Consider the following 23,708-nt stretch of genomic DNA (forward strand, 5'->3'; position numbering starts at 1 on the left):
ACTCTATCTTGTTTCCTTGCGATGGTTTTCATTGTTTTCTCATATCTTGCTCTCGCTTTTCTCCATTTTTTTTCTCTCTACGCTTTCCTCGTTACACGCCTTTGCGCGATGCGATGCTGATCTCGAGCTTTTCCAGTCAATGCGAAGAAGGAATCCAAATCCAAATCGCGGCGGCTTGAATCGCAGCTGCCGAGCTTTTCTCCCATCGGCGGGATCCGAGTGAGCGGGATCGAGAATCATCGCTCGGGATTGCAGGGAAGAACATTCGTACGAGGTATGGAGGAAAAAAAAGAAAGAAAGAAAGGAGAAGCACCAAAAAAAATGTCCCTATTGCTTGCTTGCCTGCTTTTTCCTCGATTGGATTCCTCTCTTGGTGGTTCTTCCCATAGGGTTCTTGCGTTGCGCGCATTCGAATTGCTAACGAGCTCTCTCTCATTGTTTCTGGATTGACAGAGATGCCTCCAGCGAGGAAGAAAGCCAAAAAAGTGGACGCGGCGGAGCCATCCAGCAGCGGCAGCGCAGATCCACCGGCACAGAAAAAGCGAGGCCGGCCTCGCAAGATCGTCGTCAAGGAGGAGGAGGAGGAGGATCAGCAGGAATACAAGAGCGCCTCCATCGCCGCCGAGCAAGAGGCATTGAAGCGAGCCAAGCTCCCAGCGATTCAAGGATCGTCGGAGATGATAGGCGAGCCGGATGGGGGAAAAATTCTCTCGGAGCCCGCCAGCGCCATCAAAGCTCCCACCGCTGCTGCCGCTGCCGCCAAGAGGGATGGGCGACGTCGCAAGAGCGAGCCTCACAGAGCTCCGGGTGTTCTCATCGAAGGCTTTTTGTGAGCTCCATCGCCAACTAGGGAGAAGATGAAGATCACTGCAAAGACTCCATTGACACGAGATCGAGATCGATCAAAGGTTAGGCCAAGCTCCACTGCGATTCTATTCTTTCTTCGCTTTTTTTTTTTCTTCGTTGTTCTTCGTCGCCTTGTTCCAGATCGTCGTTGATTCATTCATTCGTTTTTATCTCTTGGATTTTTTCTGGGATATCATCGCTGTTTGCTCGAAGTGTTCTAGCAGTTCTAAGTAGCTGTGGAATTTTTATTTTTTTTCCTCTCTTTTTTTCTAAGACAGTCCAAGCAAAATCCCAAACTTTTGTCCTCGTGTTCTTCAGCCGCGCCGTGTTTTTCCGTTGCGAGATTTTCCTCCTCTTCGCGTTTCCTGGATTTGTTTAGCGTAAAAAGAACTGTCGGTGGTGGCTGATCAAGTGTTATCGATTGGAAGGAAAAAAAAAGAGAGAGGAAAGTGGAAAATTTTGACTTCCTCCATGATTTTTATCGCTTGATCTTTTCTTACGCCTTGGTAGTGGTGGTGGCGTTCTTCCTTCTTCTCTGATTGATCTGGGCGTGCGTGCGTGCGTGTGTAGTATATCTCCTCCTCCTTCCTCCCCCCCTTTATTCCTTCTTCTTCTTCATGGTCTTTTTTCTTCCTCCCTGGAATCTACGTAGTACTTAAGACGAGTGAGAGTGAGAGAGAGAGAGAGAGAGAAGACAATAACCAATGCTTTCTTTGTGATAAATGGCATGGACAGAGCACACAGGCTAGTAGCAGCAGTACGTGGAAGGCTTTTAGAAAAAATATCATTCTTTTTTCACCCCATCTTTCCACCACCACTGATCAGGTGCCCCTATCAATCAATCAAACGCGAAATTTGATCTCGCTAGACCTACTCCATCCAATCTAAGCTAAGTCGCCCCCGCTACATTCTTCATCCTTTATTTCACTGCCTAGTAGAGACCAATCCCCTTGCCCTAGCTCCTCGATCGATCGATCGATCGAGCGATTGTTCTCAGTAGAGGAGCTCCGATCGCGTTGCTCGCCGGCGCCTAGGCCGGCAGCAGAGATAGCACAGGCAGAGGCAGCACATCGAGCACCAGAAGAAAATTCCCCTCATCGCGATCGCGCTATCTTGCCCTAATCCCTACGCCCAAATTTATTCCCCCTTCCCCCTTTTTGACCTAGAACTTGTTCTTTCCGCGATCGACAATGCGGCATCCGCGAGGTAAGAAATCGTCGCGATGGACGCCACAGCTGTGACTCGCGCGATCGCGTGAGAGGAATCGGCGAGAATGGCGAGTGTTTTGCCGCTGGGGCAGATTCTCTGTGGCCGCGAGATCAGTGCTGGCAATATCGGCGCTCGAGGACTGCCTTTGCGGGTGAGGGTGAGTTTCATCGGCAGCTCCAGGAGGAAATCCAGCAAGTATGACCACTATTTCGCTTCTTCCAATGTGGATCTCGAGTCGGCCGAGGAGAAGATCCAGCGCCTTACCGCCACCGTCGAGAGGCTCAAGGCACGCATTGCGGAGCTGGAGGGTTTGGTTCCAAGCACGAGATCTCGCGTGGAAGAGAGCATGGAGCAGCAGCCAACTCCAAAGCAACTTCTAAAGAGCATCACGATGGTATCGCAAACTTTTAGAGTGCTTTCGTTGCGCGGTTAACACTTGTTTGCTTTTGTTTAGAACGTACCAGTGTTGAAGCCGGAGCCATCGCAAAAACTGGGAGAAATCGATCGACTACCGAGTATCGTCTGGCCGTCCCCGAGCGATGAGATACCGTTTTGGAAGCGAGGTCGACTGAGGCATGAAGTAGCAGGGCTTGGCTCGACAAAGGACGTAGAAAACGATCGAAATCCACTCTATATCATCCATGTCACGGCGGAGATGGTGCCTCTAGCAAAGGTTGGAGGTTTGGGGGACGTGGTTACTGGTTTGAGCCGGGCATGCATTGACAGGGGACACAAAGTGGAGATCATGATTCCTTTCTACGAGTGCATACCAGGTGAACAGATCAAAGGCTTCAGTCCTGGTGAATCCTACTCGTCTTATCACAAGGGGAACTGGATCTCGGTTCAAGTTTACCGAGGCAAGATCGCTGGAGCGTCGGTCTTACTTGTCCAGCCGAAGAACCAGTTTTTCAAGGGGTCGAGTATCTATGGTGGATCTTACGACGAACTCGAAGCGTATTTGTTTTTCAGCCGTGCTTGCCTGGAGTGGATGCAGGTTTGCCGTGCATTTTTTGATCGTTTTCGTTTTTTCCTTCTTTTTTCAAGTTGTTTGTTCGCAGGTGACAAACAATCACCCGGATATCATCCACGCTCATGAGTGGCATACTGGAGCTGTATCGATGCTTTACTGGGATATGTATCATCACTTGTCCTTGAAGGTAATAGCTCATGATCGCTCGGATAGATTTGACACTCGACTTTACGGCAGAAACCAAGACTTGTGCTTACTATTCACAACATGGAGCATTACGGAGAATGCAGGTGCGATCCCTTCAGTTTGTTTCATTTACTTACGCTTTGATACTGGTCAGGATGGAACAGCTCAACATGTGCGGTCTAGAAGGTTCAACTTATCGCACATCTGATAAAGTAGAAGTATCTTGTGTTGTTTAGACCGTTTTATTGATTCTTATTTTCTATTGCAGGCTGTCGATGATCGAACAATCGGACACAATCCTGAGAGGCTCAGCTTGCTCAAGGGAGGGATTGTGTACAGCAATGCTGTAACGTAAGTTTTCTTTAGCTTGTCGGCAATCTTAACTGCTCGGCTAATGGCAGAACTGTGTCACCGTCTTATGTCAATGAGACGCTTTGCTCGGGATGGCTGTCAAGCACTTTGATGAAGCACCGTTCCAAGTAATTGTACTCGACCTGGTAAAACCTACAGAGCAACACATCGCAAACTTTAATTCTTTGTACAGATATTTTGGAATCCTGAACGGGATCGACACAGAGCTATGGAATCCGGAGACAGATCCTTACCTGCCCGTGGGATTTTCAGGTGACGAGTTTCTTTACACTTCAATGTATTGACGTCCTAGTTTCTTCAGCAACGGATTTAATGGGAAAACAAGCTTGTAAGCAGTATCTACAGAGAGGTCTTGGGCTTGAACCGGACGAGTTGCCCACTCAAAGGAAGACATACCAAGAATGCAAGCGTTCGCCTTTGATCGTGTGCATCACGAGATTGGTGGCTCAGAAAGGGATTCATCTCATACGGCATGCCATGTATCACGTAGATCAAATGGTAAGATCCGGTTTAAGTTTGTATCTTACGACGTCACAATGTTTACAGGATGGCCAATTCGTGCTTCTAGGCACGTCACGCGATCCTCGTGTGAAGGGAGAATTCGAGCACCACGCTACAAAGGTGTGTGCTTTTACATCTAGCGTCGTTACTCTAACTTTTACATTTTTGCAGTTCGGGGATAGTAAGAAGGTGCGATTGCTGCTGACATACAGGTGAAGCGAAAATTGGTGAGAGTTGGTTGTAGATTTGTGACAAAGCTGTTTGCTTTGTAGTGAGGAGTTAGCGCATTTGCTATATGCAGCAGCGGATATCGTACTGGTGCCATCCATGTTTGAGCCTTGTGGCTTGACTCAGATGATTGGGATGCGATATGGAGCGGTAAAAAAACACAAAGTGAAGCGAAACCAAAGCACTGACTCTTTGTTTTTCTTTTTCTTTTTTCTTTGTTGCAGATTCCTGTTGTCCGAAAGACGGGTGGCTTGGCGGATACTGTTTTCGACGTGGAGCATTCGAAAGCGATTGACGCCAATGGGTAAGTCTTTTCAATGCTTGATGTCGCTTACACTGGGGAATTCACAGGTTTGTTTTCGAAGGAATCGACGAGAGGTCGCTCAACAGTGCCTTGGATCGTGCTCTGCAACAGTTTCGCGAGAGTAAGCTTGTGTTCTTAATACCCAAACATCTAAACTTTAGTTTCTTTTGGTTTCTTTTCTTCAGAGCCCCACCACTGGCAGGCTTTGGTCTCGAAAGTTATGCTGCTAGACAACAGCTGGAACAAATCCGCAAGGGAGTACGTCGGTGTTTACAACTCTGTGCGTGTCTAAGCTAAGCGAGATAAAGGGAATGAAAGTATGAAATAATTATAAACCGTGACATGATCTTAACTCCTTGACTCTAGGAGCAAATCATGGAAGTTTAAAAAACTACCAAACTACCACTTTCTTCGAGTCAAATCTCCCTACACAGAAAAAAAAGAGAGGTTTTAGCAATGCTAAGAACTCGCAATGGCATCGGGAGCTGCAGTGGCGTGGACGAATCCATCGTGCAGGCATTCTTCCAAGACAATCACTACGCCAGCAGCAACGCCAACAATCCCGGTGGTAGCAGCAGCAGCAGGGACGGCGGCGGCAAATGCCATGGAAGAAATCCGCTAAGCGCGCTCGCTGGATTCATCACTTGCCTCCACAACTCGAGCGAAACCAGCTCGAGCAGGAAGGCCTGGGAGAAGCGCAAGGCGGTGGCGCTGCTGGAGCTCAGCAAGCAGCAGCAGGCGGCGCTGGCGGACAAGCAGGACACGATCGACATGCTCGAGTGGCAGCTGGAGCAGCTCCAGATGGCTACGTACGCGCTGGGAGTGTCCAACGACGAGGACGAGCTGCTCAAGCAAGCCCAAGGCGGCCAGGAGGAGAGCAGCGATCCAGCGCCTCTAACACCGCCGCCACCACCATCAGCGCCGCCACAAGCGCCGCCAGCTATCACCTCCGCCGCCGCCGCCACCCAAACTTACGCGCCGCTGGTGCTGCTCCTGGAGATGGCCGTGGTCCGGGCTCGCCTCTCGCTGCGCTACTTCTGCAACCTCTTCCTCAAGCAGATGGAGGCGTCGGGCTACCCGGTGTGCCGCGCGCTGGCGGAGATCGAGCCGGGCACCGCCTTCCTCCGCAAGGAGCACGCCGCCTACGTGCTCGACTCCAAGATCAACAAGGCCTTCTTCCACTGCTTCGAGAACGAGAGCTTCGACGGCGCCGGGATCACGCAGATCCTCGACCCGGCCAAGCGCGCCGCCACCAAGCTCCACGAGTACCGCCGGATGGCGGGGCTGGACATCGGCGACGCCGTGAATAGCAAGAGCGCCTGGTTTGATCCCGAGTTCCTGCGCTTCTGCCAGCACAAGACGCGCGAGATGTGGGGCGAGTTTGGATTCAGCGTCGCGTTTCGGAGCGTGGAGGAGCGGGACTCGTTCACGGCGGCGTTTTTGGACGTGGCCAAGGCGGTGTGGCTGCTGCACAGGCTCGCGTTCGCGGTGAATCCGGCCGTGGGGATCATCCGGGTGGCGAAAGGGACCGATATGGATGCGTCGTACGTGGAGGCGGTGGCGGCGCCCGAGAGGCCGTGTAGTGTCTGCGGCAAGGCCAAGGTGGTGGAGTTTATGGTGATGCCGGGCTTCCGGACGAACAACAAGGTGATCAAGTGCCAGGTCTATCCCCACGTCCAGTGCAAGTGATAGATAGATGGTTTTCTAACTTCCTTTCCTCTAGTTTGTATCCTATTCTCTTCAAAGTTTGATATCGTTCCAAGAAAGCCCAACTCTCTAAAGCAGACCACAATGCCTTGAAAATCTCATAGCCCCTTTGATTAGGCTTCTACTTCAGCCACAACAATTTCTTGCTCTTTGCAACCATTTGCAAGCATGCAAGCAGATTTAAGAATTTATTGAAATAAATTAATATTAATAGGTCCAAGCACAATTTTGATTTTTCTCAAAAGGAAAGTGTATTTTGGACATTCAACAACTTACCAAAATATTTTAAGTTTTTACTATAAAAAATTTATAACTTATAACTTTTATAATATAATTAATTTTATTATCTTTTTTCTTATTAAATTACTATTATTATAGAACATTTGCATTGTGTTACTTGGCAAGAAAAATTAAGTATAAAAAACATTTATAATTATTATAATTAATTAAATTTTTGCTATAAAAAAGTATTTACATTATAAAAGATGAATTCTTAGAATTTTTACCAACAAAAACCATAAACACACAGTACATTTTATACACTTCCATATTTTTCCCTTGAAAGGAACCATGGTTCTTTAAAGAACCCCTTAAGGATTGTAGGATCAGCATTGCATGCTAATGCCGTTAATGCTAAACATTGGATATGATTATTATTAAGATACCACATTTTCCTAGATAACTATCAATTTTATTTTATTTGTATGATATTTAAAGATTGACAAAGCAATAATATAAGATTGCAAAACTATTGACGTTAAAGACTAATGCCAAAATGTAATAAAGAATTTTCTAAAATATTTATTAAATAAAATAAAATATATAAAATTCCAGAATAATCATTTTTTTTACATTTTAATATTTACTTTCTTTAGAAAAAATGCACAAAAATAAATAAAATTCCAGAATAATCATCAAGTCCTTAAGTTAGCCATTCCACAAAGATGATGCAACTACTATGTAATAATCTTTGTTTTTTTTGTTGAAAATAAGTTATGTTTTGGCGAATTATATAGTGAATTTAATTTGACAAGAAGGCAAAATTATAATATAGAGTAACTATTAAATGTATTAAAATTATTAATTAAAATTTCACAAATGAACAAGGCTATAGATGAAATATAAATTTATATGTAAATAGTGGAGCTAAATGTATTTTAAATCCATTGTTATGAAAAGTAAATTTTCATACCTCATTTAATCAAAATGCAAAAAGAAAAATAGATTACTTCAATTTGGTAAAAGCAAAAGAAATAAATTGCAATTTTATATTTTGCATATATAAAATATATATACATCATAAGTAAATATTTCATACCCTTGACATGTTTTGTGTCTAACTTTTCTCTTCTAAATTCCAAGTTTTTCTTTTCTAACTAGTGACCTTTGTTCTGAATATTTACTTAAAAAAAGTTAATTTTTATTTTTCCATACAAAGGATTGCTGCAAAGCAATATAATTCTTTTAGTTACTACTATAAACTTAAGCGGTCAAGCTGGAGACGAAAGCCCTTCTCCACCGCCTTGAACGTGAATTCGTTCGGCGTGTGGCCATTCCGCATCATCTCTTGCAGTAAATCCCATGCAGCATCCACATCCGAGCGGCACAAAATCTGCACAAGAGTTCCATAAGTGTGATCATCTGGAAAAATCCCTGCTTTCAGCATCTCTTCCAGCAGCTCCATCGCTCTCGAAACTTTCCCGGCGCCAGCCAGAGTCTGGATCAAGCTGGTGTACGTGAAGCAGTCCGGAATCACTCCATTGTCTATCATCTCGGCCAGGAGATCGAATGCTCGCTCCTCCATGCCCACCTTCCCCAGCCCGTGAATGATCATGCTGTAAGTCACGATGCTCGGCTCCAGTTCTTCCTTTCTCCGCTGCATCTCACGGAGGAGCTCCAGGGCCTCGTCCATCTTCTTCAGCTTGCACAGCGCGTTGATCACGGTGTTGTAAGTCACAGTGCTGGGAAGAATACCGTCCTTGAGGATCCTCTGGTAGAGCTCGAGAGCTTCTTCGAGCCTGCTGGACTTGACGAAGCCGTCCATGATCATCGTGTAAATGTACCTGTTGGGCTTCACTGCCGCCTTGTCCATGAGCCGGAGGACGTGAGTCGCCGCTGCCATGGATCCCTCCTTGCAGAAGTTGTCGATGATGATCCCGTAAGTGTGCATGTCGGGCTTGCAGCCTTTCTCCACCATCGTCTCGAAAACCTTCTCGGCTTCCTCCCTCCTGCCGATGCTGTAGAGAGCTTCGATGAACATCGTGTAGGAGATGGTGTCGGGAGCACAGTCTCTGTCCGCCATCTCCTCCATCACCGCGAAAGCCTTCTCCACCTTTCCCATGCCGATGTAGCCAGTGACGATGAAACTGTAAGTGTCCACTCGAGGCCTCAGCCTTCTTCGTCTCATCTCCTGGATCGTCTTTACAGCCTCTTGAATCCTCCCACACTTGCAAAGCCCGGCGACGATCGAGGTGTAAGCCACTGCAGTCGGCGGAGGACCCCTGGCGACCATCAAGTCGACAAGCTTTCGCGCCTCGTCCACTCTCCCGGCCTTGGACAGCCCGTCGATCAAACTCGAGTAAGCGATGATGTCCGGCTTGTATCCCTTTCGGATCATCTCTTCGAAGACGTCGCAGGCTCTCTCCACCTTGTGAGCCTTGCACAAGCCATCGACGAGAACAGTGTAAGTAAACAAAGTTGGCTCACATTTGCTCGCCACCATCTTCTCGTAGTACTCCAGTCCCGCATCATAGTTCCCAGCCTTGAAGAGGCCGTCCACAATCGCAGTGTAAGTCACCGAGTCCGGAGCTTCAATCGCCTCGAAGAGCCGGCAAGCCTCATCGGTCCGCTTCGCTGCTGCAAGCCCGCGGATTAGAATCCCATACGAGACCGAATCCAAGCTCGACTTTGGAGACACCGAGTTGAAGTAGCTTACCGCCTTGTCGAGGTCGCGTCGAGCACAGAGAGCGCTGAGAATGACCCCGTGCGTGGCACCATTGCTGGTTATCCCGCGGGATTTCATCTCCCGGAGCAAAGCATTCACCACCTCGAAGTCGTCCCTCGCGGCAAATCCTCTAAGCAGTATGTTGAACGAGGAGACGTTGGGCTCGGAGATGCTGCTCTGGAAGAACCCGAGAGCATCCGAGAGATGGCCTCCACGAACCAGTGCGAGCAGGAGAGAGTTGCGGGTGAAGAGGGTGTGCGAGAAGCCCGGCCTCGTAGCAGCCCAGTGATAGAAGCCGAGAGCGTTGCAAGTGCACCGGAGCCTGCCGAGGACACCACCGAATGTATCTCTCGACAGCTTGGTGCTCACTGCGGCGTGGGATCTCTCGAGCAGCGCTTGGACGTCGCTAGCCTTGTCCTCCAGGATGGCGAGCAGCGATTCTACGTGGCGGGTGTCTTCGTGCTCGAAAGTGGGAGCTGAGACCCTATAGCGCCTCTGGATCCTCCACACCACTGGGAGAAATCGCTGCTTTCTCATCGTTTGCAACCAATCTTGGAGCACAACCCGCGGATTTGAGCTTCTGGCAATGCTTTTGGAGCCCGCCAAGCCCCTTGATCACGGTAGAGAAGCTCGCCTTTGGAGTGACTCGAGTGACTGCATGGCCTTGAGAATGATCCCATGAGTCACAGCGCGCATGGCGGGATTGCTGCTGTACATTCTTTCCTTGAAAATCGCCCACATTCTCACCTGGCTTGGGGCTTTCGAGCGATTCTGGCCAAGAACAATAGCCAAAATCCTAAAACCCTAAATCTCAAATGTTAGGGTTCTTATTTTCCAGTTGCCACATCAGCACGATCTAACCGTCCATTAAAAATATAAAGGTTTTAGGTATATTCTGGCTTTAAACCCTTAAACCCTAAAGTTCCTCTGTTTGTGTAACCTAGGGCAGGGCGTGCGTGCGCTGGGGTTTTGCGATGGAGCAGCTGGAGCTCCTGCTTTTCCAGTTCTTGATGCCCGACAATGACGCTCGCAAGAATGCAGAGGAGCAAATCAAGCATCTCGCCAGGGATCCGGAGCTCGTGCCCGCGCTACTGCACCAGATCCGCAACGCCAGGTCTGCAAATGTGCGCCAGCTCGCGGCGGTGCTGCTGCGCAAGAAGATCGTCGGCCTGTGGATGAAGCTCAATCCGCAGCTCCACGCCTCGCTCAAGAATTTGCTGCTGGAGAGCATCACACTCGACAACAGGTAGGAAATTTTGGTCGAAAGGCTTTAGCTTTCTCTCAATTCGTTTGCGTAGCCTCGCCGTGCGACGTGCCAGTGCTGATGTGGTGAGCGCTTTGGCGAAACAAGACGTTCCAGCAGGAAATTGGCCAGAGCTACTGCCTTTCCTCTTTCAATGCAGCCAGAGTTCGCAAGAAGATCATCGCGAGGTGGGAAGCCAAATGTAGCTCGTTGCTGTGCTGTGACAATGTTTCGTCTTTCTTGGCATGTTTATATCAGGTGGCGCTTGTGCTTTTCAGTTCTCTCACGGAAACCATTGGAGAGATTCTCAGGCCACATTTCGCGACTTTGCATGTCATCTTTCTCAATGGATTGAGAGACCAGAGCGCCAAAGTCAGAGTTGCGGCTCTCAAGTATGCATACCCCCTTTGCTCGCAGCGGTTTTTATCAAAAAACTCATTGTCTTTTCGTGCATAGGGCAGGCGGAACGCTCGTAGGATACATCGAGAGCGAGGATGAAGTGGTGAGCTTGCGTTTTCACTTCGAGCTGGCAAGCATGTAACGTTTTAGTTTATGGACAGAGGATGATGCGCGAGCTCGTTGCGCCTATATTGGATGTGTCTCGCTACTGTCTAGAGACGGGGAGTGAGGATGTCGCTGTTCTCGCTTTTGAGATTTTTGACGAGCTTATTGAATCCCCGGTCTCTCTGCTCGGGCAGTCCATTCCTGTGATCGTCCATTTCGCACTGGAGGTAGCCTTGAACAGCAAGTGGGAGCAAAGCACTCGTTATCAGGTACGGGTGTGCATTTTTTATGGCTGTTCTCGGATTAAGGCTGGTTCTTCCAACAGGCTTTGCAGACTATATCGTGGCTTGCGAAGTATAAGCCGAAGACTCTGGTGAAACATAAGCTAGTTCCGGCTATCATCTCATCCATGTGTCAGATTCTTTCGGAGGAAGACGTTGAGCTGGACGAATACTCTGTTTCTGCAGACCGCGCTGCTGCCGAAGTCCTAGACACTATGGCCCTGCACCTGACCAACAAGCACGTCTTTCCGCACGTGTTCTCGTTTTCGCTGTCGAACTTTCAGCGGTCTGAGTATACCATCCGCGAAGCAGCAGTGATGTCTCTGGGGATAATAGCCGAAGGCTGCTACGAGATCATGAGAAGCAACTTAACTGACATCCTGAACTTGGTGCTACAAGCATTTGAGGATCAAGAGAAAGCTGTACGAGGAGCTGCGGGCTTTACGATTGGTCAATTTGCGGAGCACTTGCAGCCAGAGATTGTTCTGCATTACGAAAGAGTTCTTCCTTGCATCTTCAAAGTTTTGACAGATCCAAATGCTGAAGTTCAGGTAGGCTGCTTGTCATCCTTTTTACGAGTTTTCTTCACACCGTTATGCAGGAGAAGGCGTACTACGCGCTTGCTGCTTTCTGTGAGCATTTGGGATCGGAAATTCTGCCATTCTTGCCGGTTTTGATGGAGAGATTGGTGGCCACTCTGCAGTGTAGCCGGAGAGATTTGCAAGAAACTTGCATGGTATGGAAGTACTACTACCTTGTCTTGAATGATAGCCTTACCTCTTTTGCTTGCAGTCAGCCATATGCTCGACAGCAGCAGCAGCGCAGTCTGCATTCATTCCATATGCTCCAGGAGTTCTCGAGCTGATGAAAGGCTTTCTTGTTCTGACTGCTGACGAAGATTTGCCCGCTCGCGCCAGGGCTACGGAGCTGGTCGGTATCATTGGCACTGCGGTTGGCAGGCAATATATTGAGCCCGTTCTTCCCTCCTTTATCGAGGCAGCCATTTCTGTAAGTATTTGGAAGTCTCTCCTTCGTCTCATCTCCTCCCGTATGCAGGGCTTCTCTCTGGACTACACTGAGCTTCGTGAGTACAGCCATGGCTTCTTCAGTTCGGTGGCTGAAATCCTTGAAGGAGACTTAGAACAGGTTGAGCACTTTCTTTGAGATATCTATCCATCACTTGACTGACTATACCAAATGGTTGCAGTATCTTCCGCGTTTAGTGCCCTTAGCCTATGCAACTTGTGATCTTGACGATGGCACCACGGTGGATTTTGAGGTAGAAAACGAAGACGGAGAGTTTGGTGATGTATCGTCCGACGACGGCAACGATAACAACCAAAATTTACGCAATGTCAGTATCCGGACTGGTGTATTGGACGAGAAAGCTGCGGCCACTCAGGCCTTGGGAGCATTTGCTCTGCATTCCAAAGGCGCATTCATGCCGTATCCTTTTGCTTGTATCTTTTCATTCTTGTGACCTTGACAAGAATGACGCGTAGCTATCTTGAGGCGACATTGAAGATTCTGAGAAAGCACAGCATGTACTTCCACGAGGATGTCCGCTTGCAAGCTTTCATTGCGCTCCAACGTAAGTTTTGCGCTCCTGAGTATTCTTAATTCTTGTAATTTTCTTTTCTCGAACAGATATGCTCACGGCAACACAAGCTACCTTTCCAAACACTGACGTAAGCCGCTCTTTGTCAGATCAGTGACGTTCTAACTTTGCTTTCTTTTTCAGACAATCTCAGCTCAAGCAAAACATGTTCTTGGTATGTACATGAATACCTTGTGATATGTTCGTAGAAGACAACTGATTGCTGCTGTAGGTGTTGTAATGGAGCTGTATCTGATGTGCCTGAAATCAGACAGTGATAAGGACACTGTTTCACAGGTGTGCACCTGCCTAGCAGAAATCTACAGGCATCAGGACGCGAAAGCAATGGAACCTTGTAAGTCGCATAGTTTGTTTTCTTTGGTTGTCACTAAACGCATTTCTTACAGTTTTCTTGCTCACATCCGAAGAGGTTCTGAAACTTCTACGGCAGGAAGCCACATGCCAGCGAACGGACGATACAGACGACGAGGACGATGGGCAGCTGGACACAGATCAAGCACTGATGGATGCGGTTGCAGACGTTCTACCAGCCATGGCAACCTGTATGGGCCCATCTTTTGAGCCGATATTTTCTCAACATTTTGAAGCCTTGATGAAGTTTTCGGTACAGTCTCTTTGCACGTAGCATGTTCTTTTGTTGTCTCACCTTCTGATTTTCAGAAAGAAAGCCGCGCTGCAAATGACAGAACAATGGTGATTGGATGCGTTGCGGAGATCGCTCGTGCGATTGGATCACAGATCATACCCTACATTCCAGTACGTATTGTTTCTCCCTGTGCGTTCTGGAAAGTGGACTTTTGCGTGCAGCGAGTCATGCCGGTGGCTCTCCAAGAACTGAGGTCAGCCGAGGCAGCAAATCGGCGCAACGCTGCATATTGTGTGGGCCAACTGTGCAAGAATGGCGGTGTCAAAGCCGAGGAGTATGTCCAGCTTCATTGCTCTCTGTCCGGTGCTGATCCTTTAAAACTCCTCGCAGATTCTACGGAAGTGCTCTTGCGGCGTTGCATCCTTTGTTTAGCGAGGGAGAAGAGGACGTGGTGCGAGACAATGCAGCTGGAGCCGTGGCGAGAATGATCACGACTCAGTCGCAAGCTTTTCCTTTATCACAGGTACAGAGCGTTTTCTCTTTTGTTTTCTTTCTCGGGAAGTCAGCTTTGTCGACGCTGACACAACTGGAACCGTGTGTACAGGTCCTCCCAGTCCTCGTCCGAGCACTCCCTGTGAAAGCCGACTTGGAAGAGGCGACCGCTGTCTACACTTGCCTCAGCAATTTGATTCTAGCGTCGCAACCAGAGGTTGGTTTTCTTTAGTCTTTTTTTCTCTTCCATCTCTCTTGTTTTCTCTGGATTGATGGAAGAGAAACAAGAGAAGTTGGATGGCGGCTTCTCTTGTCTGTTCTAAGCCTTCGTTTTCGCAGATTCTACCATTGGTGCCGCAAGTGCTGCCAATTTTCGCCAAGGTGGCCGCCTCCACCGACGAGCTCCCCGAAGAAGCGAAGGTGCTAATCGGGCGAGCGGTGGCACACTTGCTGTCCCATTATCGCGATGAGATGCAGCCTCTTCTCAGCAACATTCCAGCTGACCAAGCCAACGCACTGGCAGCGATCGTGAGGAAGATCTGATACGATATCAGGCAAGAGCTCTTCTTCTTCTTCTTCTTCTTCTCTCTCTCTCTCGCGGTGAGGATTTTGTTTTCGTTCTCCTCCCCTCTTTCGATTTTTCGTGATCGATCGAGCCAGCTCTCCTCGATCACGCGAGTTTTGGCGTTGGATTATTTTTGTGGAATCGCGTCGCGTGGGAACGAAAGTTAGCGAACTTAGCGTGCGGTTTATTCTGTTGGCACATTCCGTTTGTCATTTTGGATATTCTGTTTGGCCCCTTTAAACTCTCGGCGTACCCGCCCTAGAGCTTAGATCGTTTCTCCTTTCTCGGATCTAGGCCGCGCGGCCGGGGTTTTGGAGCAGCGATCCATCGTTTTAGCTGGGCGCATCGGGTAGGATCGAAGGGAATTCTATGGCGCGCCCGACGCCGCTGCTCAAGGATGAGCTCGACATTGTGATTCCCACCATCAGGAACTTGGATTTCCTGGAAATGTGGAGGCCCTTCTTCCAGCACTACCATCTCATCATCGTCCAGGACGGCGACCCCAGCAAGCAGATCAAGGTGCCCGAGGGATTCGACTACGAGCTCTACAACCGCAACGACATCAACCGGATCTTGGGATCCAAGGCCTCGTGCATCTCCTTCAAGGACAGCGCCTGCCGCTGCTTTGGATTCCTCGTGTCCAAGAAGAAGTACATCTTCACCATTGACGACGATTGTTTTGTAAGTTCTTCCTTTTCTTTCTTGTTCTTGCTCGAGTTTGTTTGCTAGAGATTTCTTGCGAGATCGCGAATTCTTGTCTTTCTTTGTTCGATTGGTCGAGTTTGTTTGCTAGATTTATGTCTAGATCTCTTGCGAGAGCGCTGAGCTCACAAATCCTGTTTTTATTGTTCGAGTGCTCGAGTTTCTTTGCTAGATTCTTCTTGCGAGAGCGCTGAGCTTTTTCTTTTCTTCGATTGCTTGGATCGATCTGTATGAGCTGAGCTGATTTTGCTTTTGCTTCTTTCCAGGTAGCCAAGGATCCGTCCAGCAAAGACATCAACGCGCTGGAACAGCACATAAAGAATCTCTTGTCTCCATCGACACCTTATTTTTTTAACACACTCTACGATCCATACCGCGAAGGCACAGACTTCGTCCGGGGATATCCTTTTAGTCTCCGAGAAGGCGTCCAAACGGCGATCTCTCACGGCCTGTGGCTCAACATCCCCGACTATGACGCTCCCACACAGTTAGTCAAGCCATCCGAGAGAAACACAAGGTAACACTTTCATTCTTCTGGCACGAAAAGCGTTTTTTTTTTCTTCTCGATGCTTCTTTAGTTTCCAGAGATCTCATCGATGGTTTTTCTTTCTCGCAGATATGTCGACGCGGTCATGACGATCCCCAAAGGAACGCTCTTCCCGATGTGTGGGATGAATCTAGCTTTCAACCGGGAGCTCATTGGACCGGCGATGTACTTCGGCTTGATGGGCGACGGGCAACCGATCGGCCGCTACGACGATATGTGGGCCGGATGGTGTTGCAAGGTAAAAAACCAACTTTGGTCGCACAAAAAAACCATCTTTCTTTCTTCTCATCCCAAGAACTTACACTGCATTGGCATGAATCAGGTGATCTGCGACCACTTGGGCTATGGAGTTAAGACCGGCTTGCCATACATCTGGCACAGCAAAGCTAGCAATCCATTCGTGAACCTCAAGAAGGAATACAAGGGGATCTTCTGGCAGGAGGAGATCATCCCCTTCTTCCAGTCGGCAGTGCTGTCCAAGGAGGCCACCAGCGTGGAGCAGTGCTACAGGGAGCTGGCCAAGCAAGTGAGGGAGAAGCTGAGCAACGTAGATCCATACTTTTCCAAGCTCGCCGACGCCATGGTCACCTGGATCGAGTCGTGGGAGGAGCTGACCAGTAACAAGATCGTGGCTGGCGGCGTCAAGGCTTCCAGCGGTGGCGTCCATCACGCCAACGGCCCGACCACGAAGGTGGCGTCGCCGCTACCGCCACCGCCGGCTGTGGTCGAAGAACTTGGAAGCCCCGCAGCGTAAAACTCTTCCCAAAAGTTTTTTAAAAAAAATTCGCATCGATCTTTGCTCAGGAAATTAAAATAATGTCGCTATTTTTCTTCGCTGGGTCTTTCGTAGAAGTTTTAAGTCTTCCCGATTTGTTTTTTGCTCAGGAAATTAAAATAATGTAATTAGCATTAGAAAAACCCGGGAAAATCCCTAGCGAGCTTTTAGGTCATGCTAGCGCAGAGGATGGAGGCACTGGCGGGGCGGCTGTCCGGCAAGAATGTGAGTCTCCAATCCCTCCGCAGCAATCCCCTCGCCGGATCCCCGCGATCCAGCTCCACCTCCGCCCCCTCGGTGAGCGTCCGCGCCAAAAAGAAGGGCAACACCATCTCCGCCACGCTCTCCCTCACCGCCGCCACCGCCGCCAGCGCCAGCGCCGCCAAGGACCGCGTGGACGTGCTCGCCGAGGCCCTGCCCTTCATCCAGCGCTTCCAGGGCAAGACGGTGGTGGTGAAATACGGCGGCGCCGCCATGAAGGACGAGACCCTCAAGGACGGCGTGATCAAGGACCTGGTCCTCCTGGCGTGCGTGGGGCTCCGCCCAATCTTCGTCCACGGCGGTGGCCCGGAGATCAACAGCTGGCTGGCGCGCCTGGGCATCCAGCCCCAATTCAAGAACGGGCTGCGCGTCACCGACGCCGCCACCATGGAGGTGGTGGAGATGGTGCTGGTCGGCCGGGTGAACAAATCCCTGGTGTCGCTCATCCACCAGGCAGGCGGCGCCGCTGTCGGGCTGTCGGGGATCGACGGGCGCGTCATCACGGCGCGCGCGTCGTCGGACCCCGGGCTGGGCTTTGTCGGCGAGATCTCGGCCATCGACACGGGGCTCATCCGCGGGATCGCGCGCGACGGGTTTATCCCGGTGATCGCGTCGGTGGCGGCGGATGGGAAAGGGCAGGCGTACAATATCAATGCCGACATCGCGGCGGGCGAGATCGCGGCGTCGCTGGGCGCGGAGAAGCTCATCCTCATGACCGACGTGCCGGGGATCCTCACGGACCGGCACGATCACTCGACGCTGGTGAGGCAGGCGGACATCAAGGGCGTGCGCGGGCTGGTCGATGGCGGTGTCGTCACCGGCGGGATGATCCCCAAGGTGGAGTGCTGCGTGCGATCGCTGGCGCAGGGCGTGCGCGCGGCGCACATCATCGATGGCCGCCTCTCGCACTCGCTGCTGCTGGAGATCCTCACGGACGAGGGCTCGGGGACGATGATCACCGGATGATGTTTTTCAAATCGAGAGATTATTCTAATCGAATATGCCTGCTCTGTTGCCCTAACTTTTAGTAGCCCTAAAATCTTTCGCAACGAATATGCTTTCCCTACCGTACCCTTTTGTCCCAGATAAATCCCATCCGTACTCATAAAAGAATCGTCTATTCGTATTAATATGCTACAACCAATGGGAGGAGAAGAGAGGAATCAATCAATCGAACACTAAAAGAGAAAGAAAAGACTAAAAGGAAAGAAAAAGATGGGAGTTCTTCCATGGTGGCTCGATCAAATCTTGTCGATCTTGCTCGCGATCACCACGGGGTTGGCCTTGGCGATGGCGATCCGGCCCTGGCTCTGGAAATCAAACTCGCAGCCGTGCTCGCTGGGGTATCGATGGGGGAAGCACAGCACCTTGCCGCAGCGGCACGTCACGCCCATGAGCCCGACCTTCCGCCGGCAGCACGAGCACCTGTCTGGGGCGGCGGGGGGCGGGCAAGATCCTCGCGATCCCTCGCTCGATCCCTCGCAGCAAGATTGGGGCAAATCCCTGGGCGCCGCCGCCGGCGAAGCTCGGGCCTTTGCCGACCCGGATGGAAGAATTGGCGCCGCGCCGCTGGAGATCTCCACCGCCATGGCCATCTTGGCGGAATCCCTGTAGCACTTGGAGCACAGATTCATGGTCGTCCCGTTGCCGAAGAAGCCGCAGTTGTTCGCGCATGGCACGGGCGCCTCCGCCGCGGCGGCCTGCTGGTAATCGTCCTGCTGCGCCATGGAAATCGAGAAATCGAGCGAGACCCAAGTGAGATGCTGCCCGCCCGCACGCACCCAATTCACAGATCCTCGCGATTCGACGCTCTGTCGCCCTGTCCAGTCGCGAGCCCACTTCTCTCTCACCGGTGAGACGCTCTTCGCGGAGAAGAAGCGAAGAACCGCTACTCTAACACTAACAATTTTGCCCCAAAAAATGTGAGGTGTGGCGATGGCTTTATACCAATACCAGCATTGGGCGGCGCACGCGTGGAGGGAAAAAAAAGCGAGCAAGAGAGAGAAGGGGGGCGACGCTAGAGCTCCCCGTCACGCGCCCGTCACGCCCGTCGCTTTCGGAACAGAACCTACGTGGCGATGGACGGTGGCGGGGCTGCCGCGTGGCGGCCGGTGACCAATTCAACGGCGAGATTCGCTTGCCGCGGATCTCCGTAATCTCCACTTCGTTAAGATATCAATCGTCTGGTTGGCAAGAGTGGTGTGTTCTGCAGTGAAACACGTCTTCCACTTTTTTTTTTTTCTTACGCGCGGTTCCAACAAGTTTGATCGCCGCTGCTTGACCCTGTCCCTGTTGGAATGCCAATCGAGAACAGTGAGCTGTGAGAGCGTGAGAGAAATCCCATCTTCTCGGGGAGTTTCTCATCCTTATCGTTTCGTTTTTAAAGCCGCGCATCGGATCTGATAAGACCAAAAGCAACCGATTTTTAGCTGCTGGAACCGAAACAAACGAGAAGAAAAGAAAAGAAAAGAAAAGAAAAAAAACTGACACTCAACTGACCTGGGACACGGACTTTGTTTGCCTTGATCACTGCTGCTCTTCGTTTGAAGTTAAAGCTGTGGCTTTTCAGTCGCCCTCCCTTCCTCCTGTGTTCTACTATCCACCTAAACTAGAAACTAAGAGCCTCCTCCATGTCAAAAACCTTGGCATCGCTTTCACTCCGACAGGCCACCCGAGCTCTGCGAGAGCGGAGACGCGCCGTTTGGTGTTACTGCTCCACCGAAAGCGCTCTGGCTGAACGACTCGTTGCTCGAAGTGCAAACCATTGCCCCCATTCCCACGGTCACCTCGTCGGTATCCGAGTCCACATCCACCACCGCCATCGTCGCCGGCGGCGAGCTCTTGGTATCGGCTCCGCCGCTCGTCTCCTCCAGCACCTCGTACCACGAGCTGACATGGCTGTTTAGCGTCCCATTGTTCTCCCTTGCCACGATGATCTTCCTCTTTTTGCTCGCTTCCAATGCCTGGTCCCTGGAGCTGCTGTTCACCGCCAGCCTGCTCATGGTGTTCTTCAAGTTCAGCTTGCTGGCGGTGGAGTTTTTCGCTGCTGATGCTGCTTTCGTTGACCTCTTCGCGCTCAAGGATGGCAGAATCGGCGGCGGGGCGCCGGAACCCGTCCGGATGTAGTGCACAACCGGAGAAGCTCTTCCTCCCGAGCTGTTCTTCATGTTTGGCTTGGGTGTGCTCGGTGAGCTGAGTATTGTTGGCGGGCGGATGTGAACCACATTTTTCGCCTTCATGAAAGATGCCGCGGCGGACGCAGGAGCTATCCGTGCTCCAGCCGCAACAGCTGCTGCTTGAACCATTGGATCGGGTCCCAGAAGAGCCCGGTTGGGCATGGAGTTTGTCCGAGCTAGATTACTTGGAGCTAGATTACTTGGTTTCACTGCTGACGACTGTGACACCGACGGTGGTGGTGAGACCTGTACCGATGAAACGCACGTAACTTGTTGGTTTGTCACCACCGAGAGCTTTTGAGCGTTGGCAGTCACTGGAGCCGTAGGCTTGGGCTTGGCTGGCGTGGTGCTCGGGCTCGGTAAACTTGTCCGGCAAACAGCTGGAGTTGGAGATGTGAGCTTTCTCGGCATCGTAACGCTTGCTTTTTCCGTCCGCACTTGTGTCGATTGTACTGCGAGGAAATCGTTCAATGCACCAGAGAAGAGAACATGGAAGAAAATAAACGTACATTGCTTTTGTAGACTCGTTGGCGGAGGTACCACGGGATGCACGGGAAGCCCCGGGATTCCGTTCTGCTCACAAAGCTCCGAAAGAACCTTTGGCTTTTTCAGGCCTTGTTCGCACTGTTGTCCTGGTCCCTGTCTCGCTGGAGCTGCAATAGCTGGTGGAGGAGCAGCAGTCTCGCGTCGCCTCTTTATCAGCGCCCACCGCTAGCAGATTATCTACATTGTCAGAAGGCATCCAATTTAAAAAGAAGCAAAGAGATTCTACGTACTTGCGCTAGCTGTGTCGCAGTCCTCTCGTGCTTGGAAACGCTTTTGACAATGGCAGCCCAGTTCCCCTCTCCATACTTTTCCACGCCGGAAACAAGCTCCTCGTCCTCCTGTGCCGTCCAAGGCTTGCGCTTCGTCCGGTATGAATCCAAGCCCGCAGCTTGAGCGCTCGAAAAGCCAGGATATATGGACGTGAGGCCCAACGCAGTCGAGTCGGCATTCGCAAACGCTATGTCTGTGGAGAACCCCATCAAAGCCTGCGAAAAATCACAACCTCAATCAAGGAGATAGCCAAAGAGAGAAAAAAAAAAACTCTTCGAGAGTTCTTACATTGACATAGCTTGCAGCATCAGCTGATGCTTCCGAAGAGACGCTCGGGAAAGCCTCGACATCGAATTCCAGATCACTGTCATCGTCCTGGAAAAACCAAGGTGAAAAAAGGAAAAAAAAAAAATTCGACACTCAGGTGAAAAAACCTGGCAATGAGATGAGAGATCGAACCTCCAAAGGGAGCTCTTCTCCGTCGGGATCGAGCTCCTTGCGATAGGCGAGATGCCGCCACAGTGCCTGGTACTCGCGCGCATTCTTGATCCCGGTATTGGAATCCTTGACGATCTCGTCCCAGCTCACGCGCCCGCCGGCTTGCTTGGAGACCTCGTACAGCAGCGACAGGATCGTGCTAGAATCATACCTGCGATCGAAGAAGAAGATCCATAAACCCTAAACCCCCGGAGAAAGAACCGTGGCCACGAGAACCAAGGCGCAAGATACCTCTTGAGCAGCAGCGTCACATCGCCTTCCGCGATGAAGCCCTTGCGCTTCATCCAAACCGAGCTCTTCCTTTGCCCTGGAAATCGATTCCCCCGAATATGCTTCGTTACAACTTTGCCGCTAGAATATACCCCACTTTTGAAAACCCGAACGGTCAGCGACGGTCGTCGCCGTTCAATACCGGTCATCCCGTGAACCTCGGAAGAACAGCATTACTTTTATTCACTCGTAGAGAAACATATAATTAATCGAGCGGTGGAAGAAGGCTTAGATAGGATGGAAAGATCCAAAAACTTGGGAGTAATCGCAAGCGCCTGCGAATTCTCCCTAGCAAGGGGCGAATCCGCCGCTGCTCGCCTTCCTCTTGATCGGCGCGGCGGCGTAGAGATCGAAGATGTCGCTGAGCGCGCTTCGCAGCAAGCTCCCGGGCACGATCAGATCCACCAGCCCATGCTCGAAACAGTACTCGGCGGTCTGGAAGTTCTCGGGCAATTTCTTGCGCAGCGTCTGCTGGATCACGCGCCCGCCCGCGAACGCGATGTAGGCCATGGGCTCGGCCATGGCGATGTCGCCCAGCATCCCAAAGCTCGCGGTGATCCCACCCGTGGTGGGATTCGTGAGAATCGGGATGTAGAGCAGACCCTTTTGGATCTGGTGGACGTCCAGCGCCGCCGAGACCTTGGCCATCTGCATGAGGCTGAGCGTGCCCTCTTGCATCCTCGCGCCGCCGCTGGAGCACACGATCACGAGCGGGAGCTCCAGGCGAGTGGCGTGCTCCACCAGGCGCGTGATCTTCTCGCCCACCACGCTGCCCATGCTACCGCCCATGAACCGGAAATCCATCACGCCCAGCGCGATCTTGGTGCCCATGATCTCGCCCAGCCCCGTCTGGACCGCGTCCGTGAGCCCGGATCGCTTGCGGTAGCTCACCAGGCGCGTCGCGTAGTCCTCGTCGTCGCGGAAGCCCAGCACGTCCTTGGCCACCATGGCCTCGTCCAGCGGCGCCCAGGTGCCCGGATCGAGCAGGAGGTCGATGCGATCGCTGCTGCCGCGGCGGAGGTGGTAGCCACACTCATGGCAGATCCGATTGGGGATGCCGGTGTCATCGTCGGATCGGGCGTAAAGCATGGCGCCGCAGGCATCGCAAACGTCCCAGAGGCCCTTGATCATATTGTTCCTGGCCAGGACGCCGCTGCCGCCCTCGACGATCTTGCTGCCCATCTTGTTGAGGAGCGTGGAGGCCCTGTCCATGACCCAGCCCAGCGATCCACCGCCGCCACCGCCACTGCCGCTGCCGCCGCTGCCACCGCCACCGCCGCCGCCGCTGGAGCTCATGCTGGTGATGGCGAGCGCCGGATTGGGGCGTACCTGGAGGAGCATCGTCGTCGCCATCGCCGCCATGGCTCCTCGATCGATCGCTCGAGAACGAGGAAGAGAGAGAGAGAACCCTCGGTGCCCCTGACCTCACATTTCCAGTTTAAAAGCCCTTTTAATTTAATGGATGCCGTTAATTCTAGGGCTTCTTTATTAACGCCAATTTTTGTTCGCTAGATCTTTGCAAGAGTCTTGCAATCTCCATGTAATCCAGGTCCACCACCAGGCTCTTGAATGGGAAGGGCGATTGTTTTTACCTTGCTAATTTAGATAATATTTCCCAACCATGTAAAGAGAGCCAACCTGCAGAACATATAGGAACACTAAAAAGAAGTGAGAAACGAAGAACAAAGCTTGAATGAATTCCACTGCACACCTCTTGCATCAATCCTTTTCGGAAGTTTGGACTTCACTGCAAAAAGGTTCCAAAGAGAGATTCTTATGTATTTTAAAAATGCTTTCTTTCATTTTTCTCGTAGAGCATTTCCGCTCTGTACCTGTGGCAAAGGTTATTAGTATACAATGATAGATACAAAACATACCCTAAGATACTAGCAAACAAAGCTTGTCTCTTGGCTTCCAGCACAACCCTTGCTTGTCACACAACCAATGCTTCTGCAGCAACATGGCATTAGTTCTTTGGCCGACTGTTCTGCTGCTGCTTCTGCATTTGCCCGCTTCAACCCCTGTGCCGTTGCATTCATCCCCTCCATCTGAGCAGCCTTGCGTTTAGTAGCATTAGCGGCAGCCGCAGCTGCTTTTCGGACTGCTG

General features: G+C 51.0%; 6 protein-coding genes and 1 pseudogene across 8 annotated transcripts; 4 read left to right on the forward strand and 3 right to left on the reverse strand.

Moving 5' to 3' along the window:
- The first annotated feature begins 30 nt into the window (after nucleotides 1-30).
- Nucleotides 31-1,325, forward strand: LOC112344659. The gene is made up of 2 exons (XM_024669845.1): nucleotides 31-274; nucleotides 454-1,325. Exon 2 carries the CDS (start codon nucleotides 456-458, stop codon nucleotides 831-833), a length of 378 nt encoding a protein of 125 aa, XP_024525613.1. The 5' UTR covers nucleotides 31-274; nucleotides 454-455; the 3' UTR covers nucleotides 834-1,325.
- Nucleotides 1,326-1,724: 399 nt separating this feature from the next.
- LOC9658471 (glycogen synthase) lies at nucleotides 1,725-5,037 on the forward strand. Of its 2 annotated transcripts, none has more exons than XM_024669837.1 (15): nucleotides 1,725-2,449; nucleotides 2,510-3,049; nucleotides 3,114-3,212; nucleotides 3,263-3,315; nucleotides 3,366-3,429; nucleotides 3,480-3,562; nucleotides 3,613-3,690; nucleotides 3,756-3,835; nucleotides 3,885-4,081; nucleotides 4,130-4,204; nucleotides 4,256-4,296; nucleotides 4,357-4,462; nucleotides 4,537-4,616; nucleotides 4,664-4,737; nucleotides 4,802-5,037. In XM_024669837.1, the coding sequence occupies exons 1-15, from the start codon at nucleotides 2,120-2,122 to the stop codon at nucleotides 4,906-4,908; spliced, it is 2,007 nt and encodes a 668-aa protein (XP_024525605.1). In that variant the 5' UTR covers nucleotides 1,725-2,119; the 3' UTR covers nucleotides 4,909-5,037. The 2 variants fall into 2 exon arrangements, with proteins under 2 accessions (XP_024525605.1, XP_024525606.1); XM_024669838.1 differs by having other exon boundaries at nucleotides 3,366-3,423.
- A 2,691-nt stretch (nucleotides 5,038-7,728) lies between these two features.
- On the reverse strand, nucleotides 7,729-10,041 carry LOC9658472 (annotated as a pseudogene).
- A 165-nt stretch (nucleotides 10,042-10,206) lies between these two features.
- Nucleotides 10,207-14,751, forward strand: LOC9659892 (importin-4). Of its 2 annotated transcripts, XM_024669404.1 has the most exons (20): nucleotides 10,207-10,513; nucleotides 10,566-10,698; nucleotides 10,769-10,902; nucleotides 10,967-11,012; nucleotides 11,071-11,283; nucleotides 11,340-11,846; nucleotides 11,897-12,031; nucleotides 12,088-12,303; nucleotides 12,352-12,441; nucleotides 12,503-12,741; nucleotides 12,798-12,886; nucleotides 12,943-12,983; nucleotides 13,037-13,067; nucleotides 13,125-13,247; nucleotides 13,300-13,517; nucleotides 13,574-13,669; nucleotides 13,721-13,833; nucleotides 13,890-14,022; nucleotides 14,104-14,208; nucleotides 14,331-14,751. In XM_024669404.1, the coding sequence occupies exons 1-20, from the start codon at nucleotides 10,242-10,244 to the stop codon at nucleotides 14,532-14,534; spliced, it is 3,138 nt and encodes a 1,045-aa protein (XP_024525172.1). In that variant the 5' UTR covers nucleotides 10,207-10,241; the 3' UTR covers nucleotides 14,535-14,751. The 2 variants fall into 2 exon arrangements, with proteins under 2 accessions (XP_024525172.1, XP_024525173.1); XM_024669405.1 differs by lacking the exons at nucleotides 10,207-10,513; nucleotides 10,566-10,698; nucleotides 10,769-10,902 and having other exon boundaries at nucleotides 11,060-11,283.
- Nucleotides 14,752-14,821: 70 nt separating this feature from the next.
- On the forward strand, nucleotides 14,822-16,639 carry LOC9658473 (probable UDP-arabinopyranose mutase 1). Its single transcript, XM_002964719.2, has 4 exons — nucleotides 14,822-15,237; nucleotides 15,525-15,775; nucleotides 15,875-16,043; nucleotides 16,128-16,639. The coding sequence occupies exons 1-4, from the start codon at nucleotides 14,926-14,928 to the stop codon at nucleotides 16,557-16,559; spliced, it is 1,164 nt and encodes a 387-aa protein (XP_002964765.1). The 5' UTR covers nucleotides 14,822-14,925; the 3' UTR covers nucleotides 16,560-16,639.
- Nucleotides 16,640-17,940: 1,301 nt separating this feature from the next.
- LOC112344543 lies at nucleotides 17,941-21,775 on the reverse strand. The gene is made up of 7 exons (XM_024669406.1): nucleotides 21,563-21,775; nucleotides 21,293-21,482; nucleotides 21,122-21,208; nucleotides 20,794-21,048; nucleotides 20,527-20,728; nucleotides 19,341-20,469; nucleotides 17,941-19,240 (listed from the first exon to the last, which is right to left on the reverse strand). Exons 1-6 carry the CDS (start codon nucleotides 21,748-21,750, stop codon nucleotides 19,496-19,498), a joined length of 1,896 nt encoding a protein of 631 aa, XP_024525174.1. The 5' UTR covers nucleotides 21,751-21,775; the 3' UTR covers nucleotides 17,941-19,240; nucleotides 19,341-19,495.
- Nucleotides 21,776-21,803: 28 nt separating this feature from the next.
- On the reverse strand, nucleotides 21,804-23,072 carry LOC9659893 (acetyl-coenzyme A carboxylase carboxyl transferase subunit beta, chloroplastic). The gene has a single exon (XM_002965056.2). The coding sequence runs from the start codon at nucleotides 22,961-22,963 to the stop codon at nucleotides 21,890-21,892; it is 1,074 nt and encodes a 357-aa protein (XP_002965102.2). The 5' UTR covers nucleotides 22,964-23,072; the 3' UTR covers nucleotides 21,804-21,889.
- Nucleotides 23,073-23,708: the final 636 nt, after the last annotated feature.

Source organism: Selaginella moellendorffii, unplaced genomic scaffold (assembly GCF_000143415.4).
Source record: "Selaginella moellendorffii unplaced genomic scaffold, v1.0 SELMOscaffold_5, whole genome shotgun sequence".
NCBI lineage: Eukaryota > Viridiplantae > Streptophyta > Lycopodiopsida > Selaginellales > Selaginellaceae > Selaginella > Selaginella moellendorffii.

Coding starts and splice junctions, on each gene's coding strand:
- LOC112344659 (XM_024669845.1), top strand. CDS start 456: ATGCCTCCAGCGAGGAAGAAAGCCAAAAAAGTGGACGCGGCGGAGCCA.
- LOC9658471 (XM_024669837.1), top strand. CDS start 2,120: ATGGCGAGTGTTTTGCCGCTGGGGCAGATTCTCTGTGGCCGCGAGATC. Junction 3,836..3,884: donor CCTGCCCGTGGGATTTTCAG/GTGACGAGTTTC, acceptor TAGTTTCTTCAG/CAACGGATTTAATGGGAAAA. Junction 4,738..4,801: donor TCTGCAACAGTTTCGCGAGA/GTAAGCTTGTGT, acceptor TCTTTTCTTCAG/AGCCCCACCACTGGCAGGCT.
- LOC9659892 (XM_024669404.1), top strand. CDS start 10,242: ATGGAGCAGCTGGAGCTCCTGCTTTTCCAGTTCTTGATGCCCGACAAT. Junction 11,847..11,896: donor ATCCAAATGCTGAAGTTCAG/GTAGGCTGCTTG, acceptor ACCGTTATGCAG/GAGAAGGCGTACTACGCGCT. Junction 13,248..13,299: donor CGCGAAAGCAATGGAACCTT/GTAAGTCGCATA, acceptor CATTTCTTACAG/TTTTCTTGCTCACATCCGAA.
- LOC9658473 (XM_002964719.2), top strand. CDS start 14,926: ATGGCGCGCCCGACGCCGCTGCTCAAGGATGAGCTCGACATTGTGATT. Junction 15,776..15,874: donor CCATCCGAGAGAAACACAAG/GTAACACTTTCA, acceptor TCTTTCTCGCAG/ATATGTCGACGCGGTCATGA. Junction 16,044..16,127: donor GGGCCGGATGGTGTTGCAAG/GTAAAAAACCAA, acceptor GGCATGAATCAG/GTGATCTGCGACCACTTGGG.
- LOC112344543 (XM_024669406.1), bottom strand. CDS start 21,750: ATGACCGGTATTGAACGGCGACGACCGTCGCTGACCGTTCGGGTTTTC. Junction 21,209..21,292: donor GAGAAGAGCTCCCTTTGGAG/GTTCGATCTCTC, acceptor TGGTTTTTCCAG/GACGATGACAGTGATCTGGA. Junction 20,470..20,526: donor AACGAGTCTACAAAAGCAAT/GTACGTTTATTT, acceptor ATTTCCTCGCAG/TACAATCGACACAAGTGCGG.
- LOC9659893 (XM_002965056.2), bottom strand. CDS start 22,963: ATGGCGGCGATGGCGACGACGATGCTCCTCCAGGTACGCCCCAATCCG.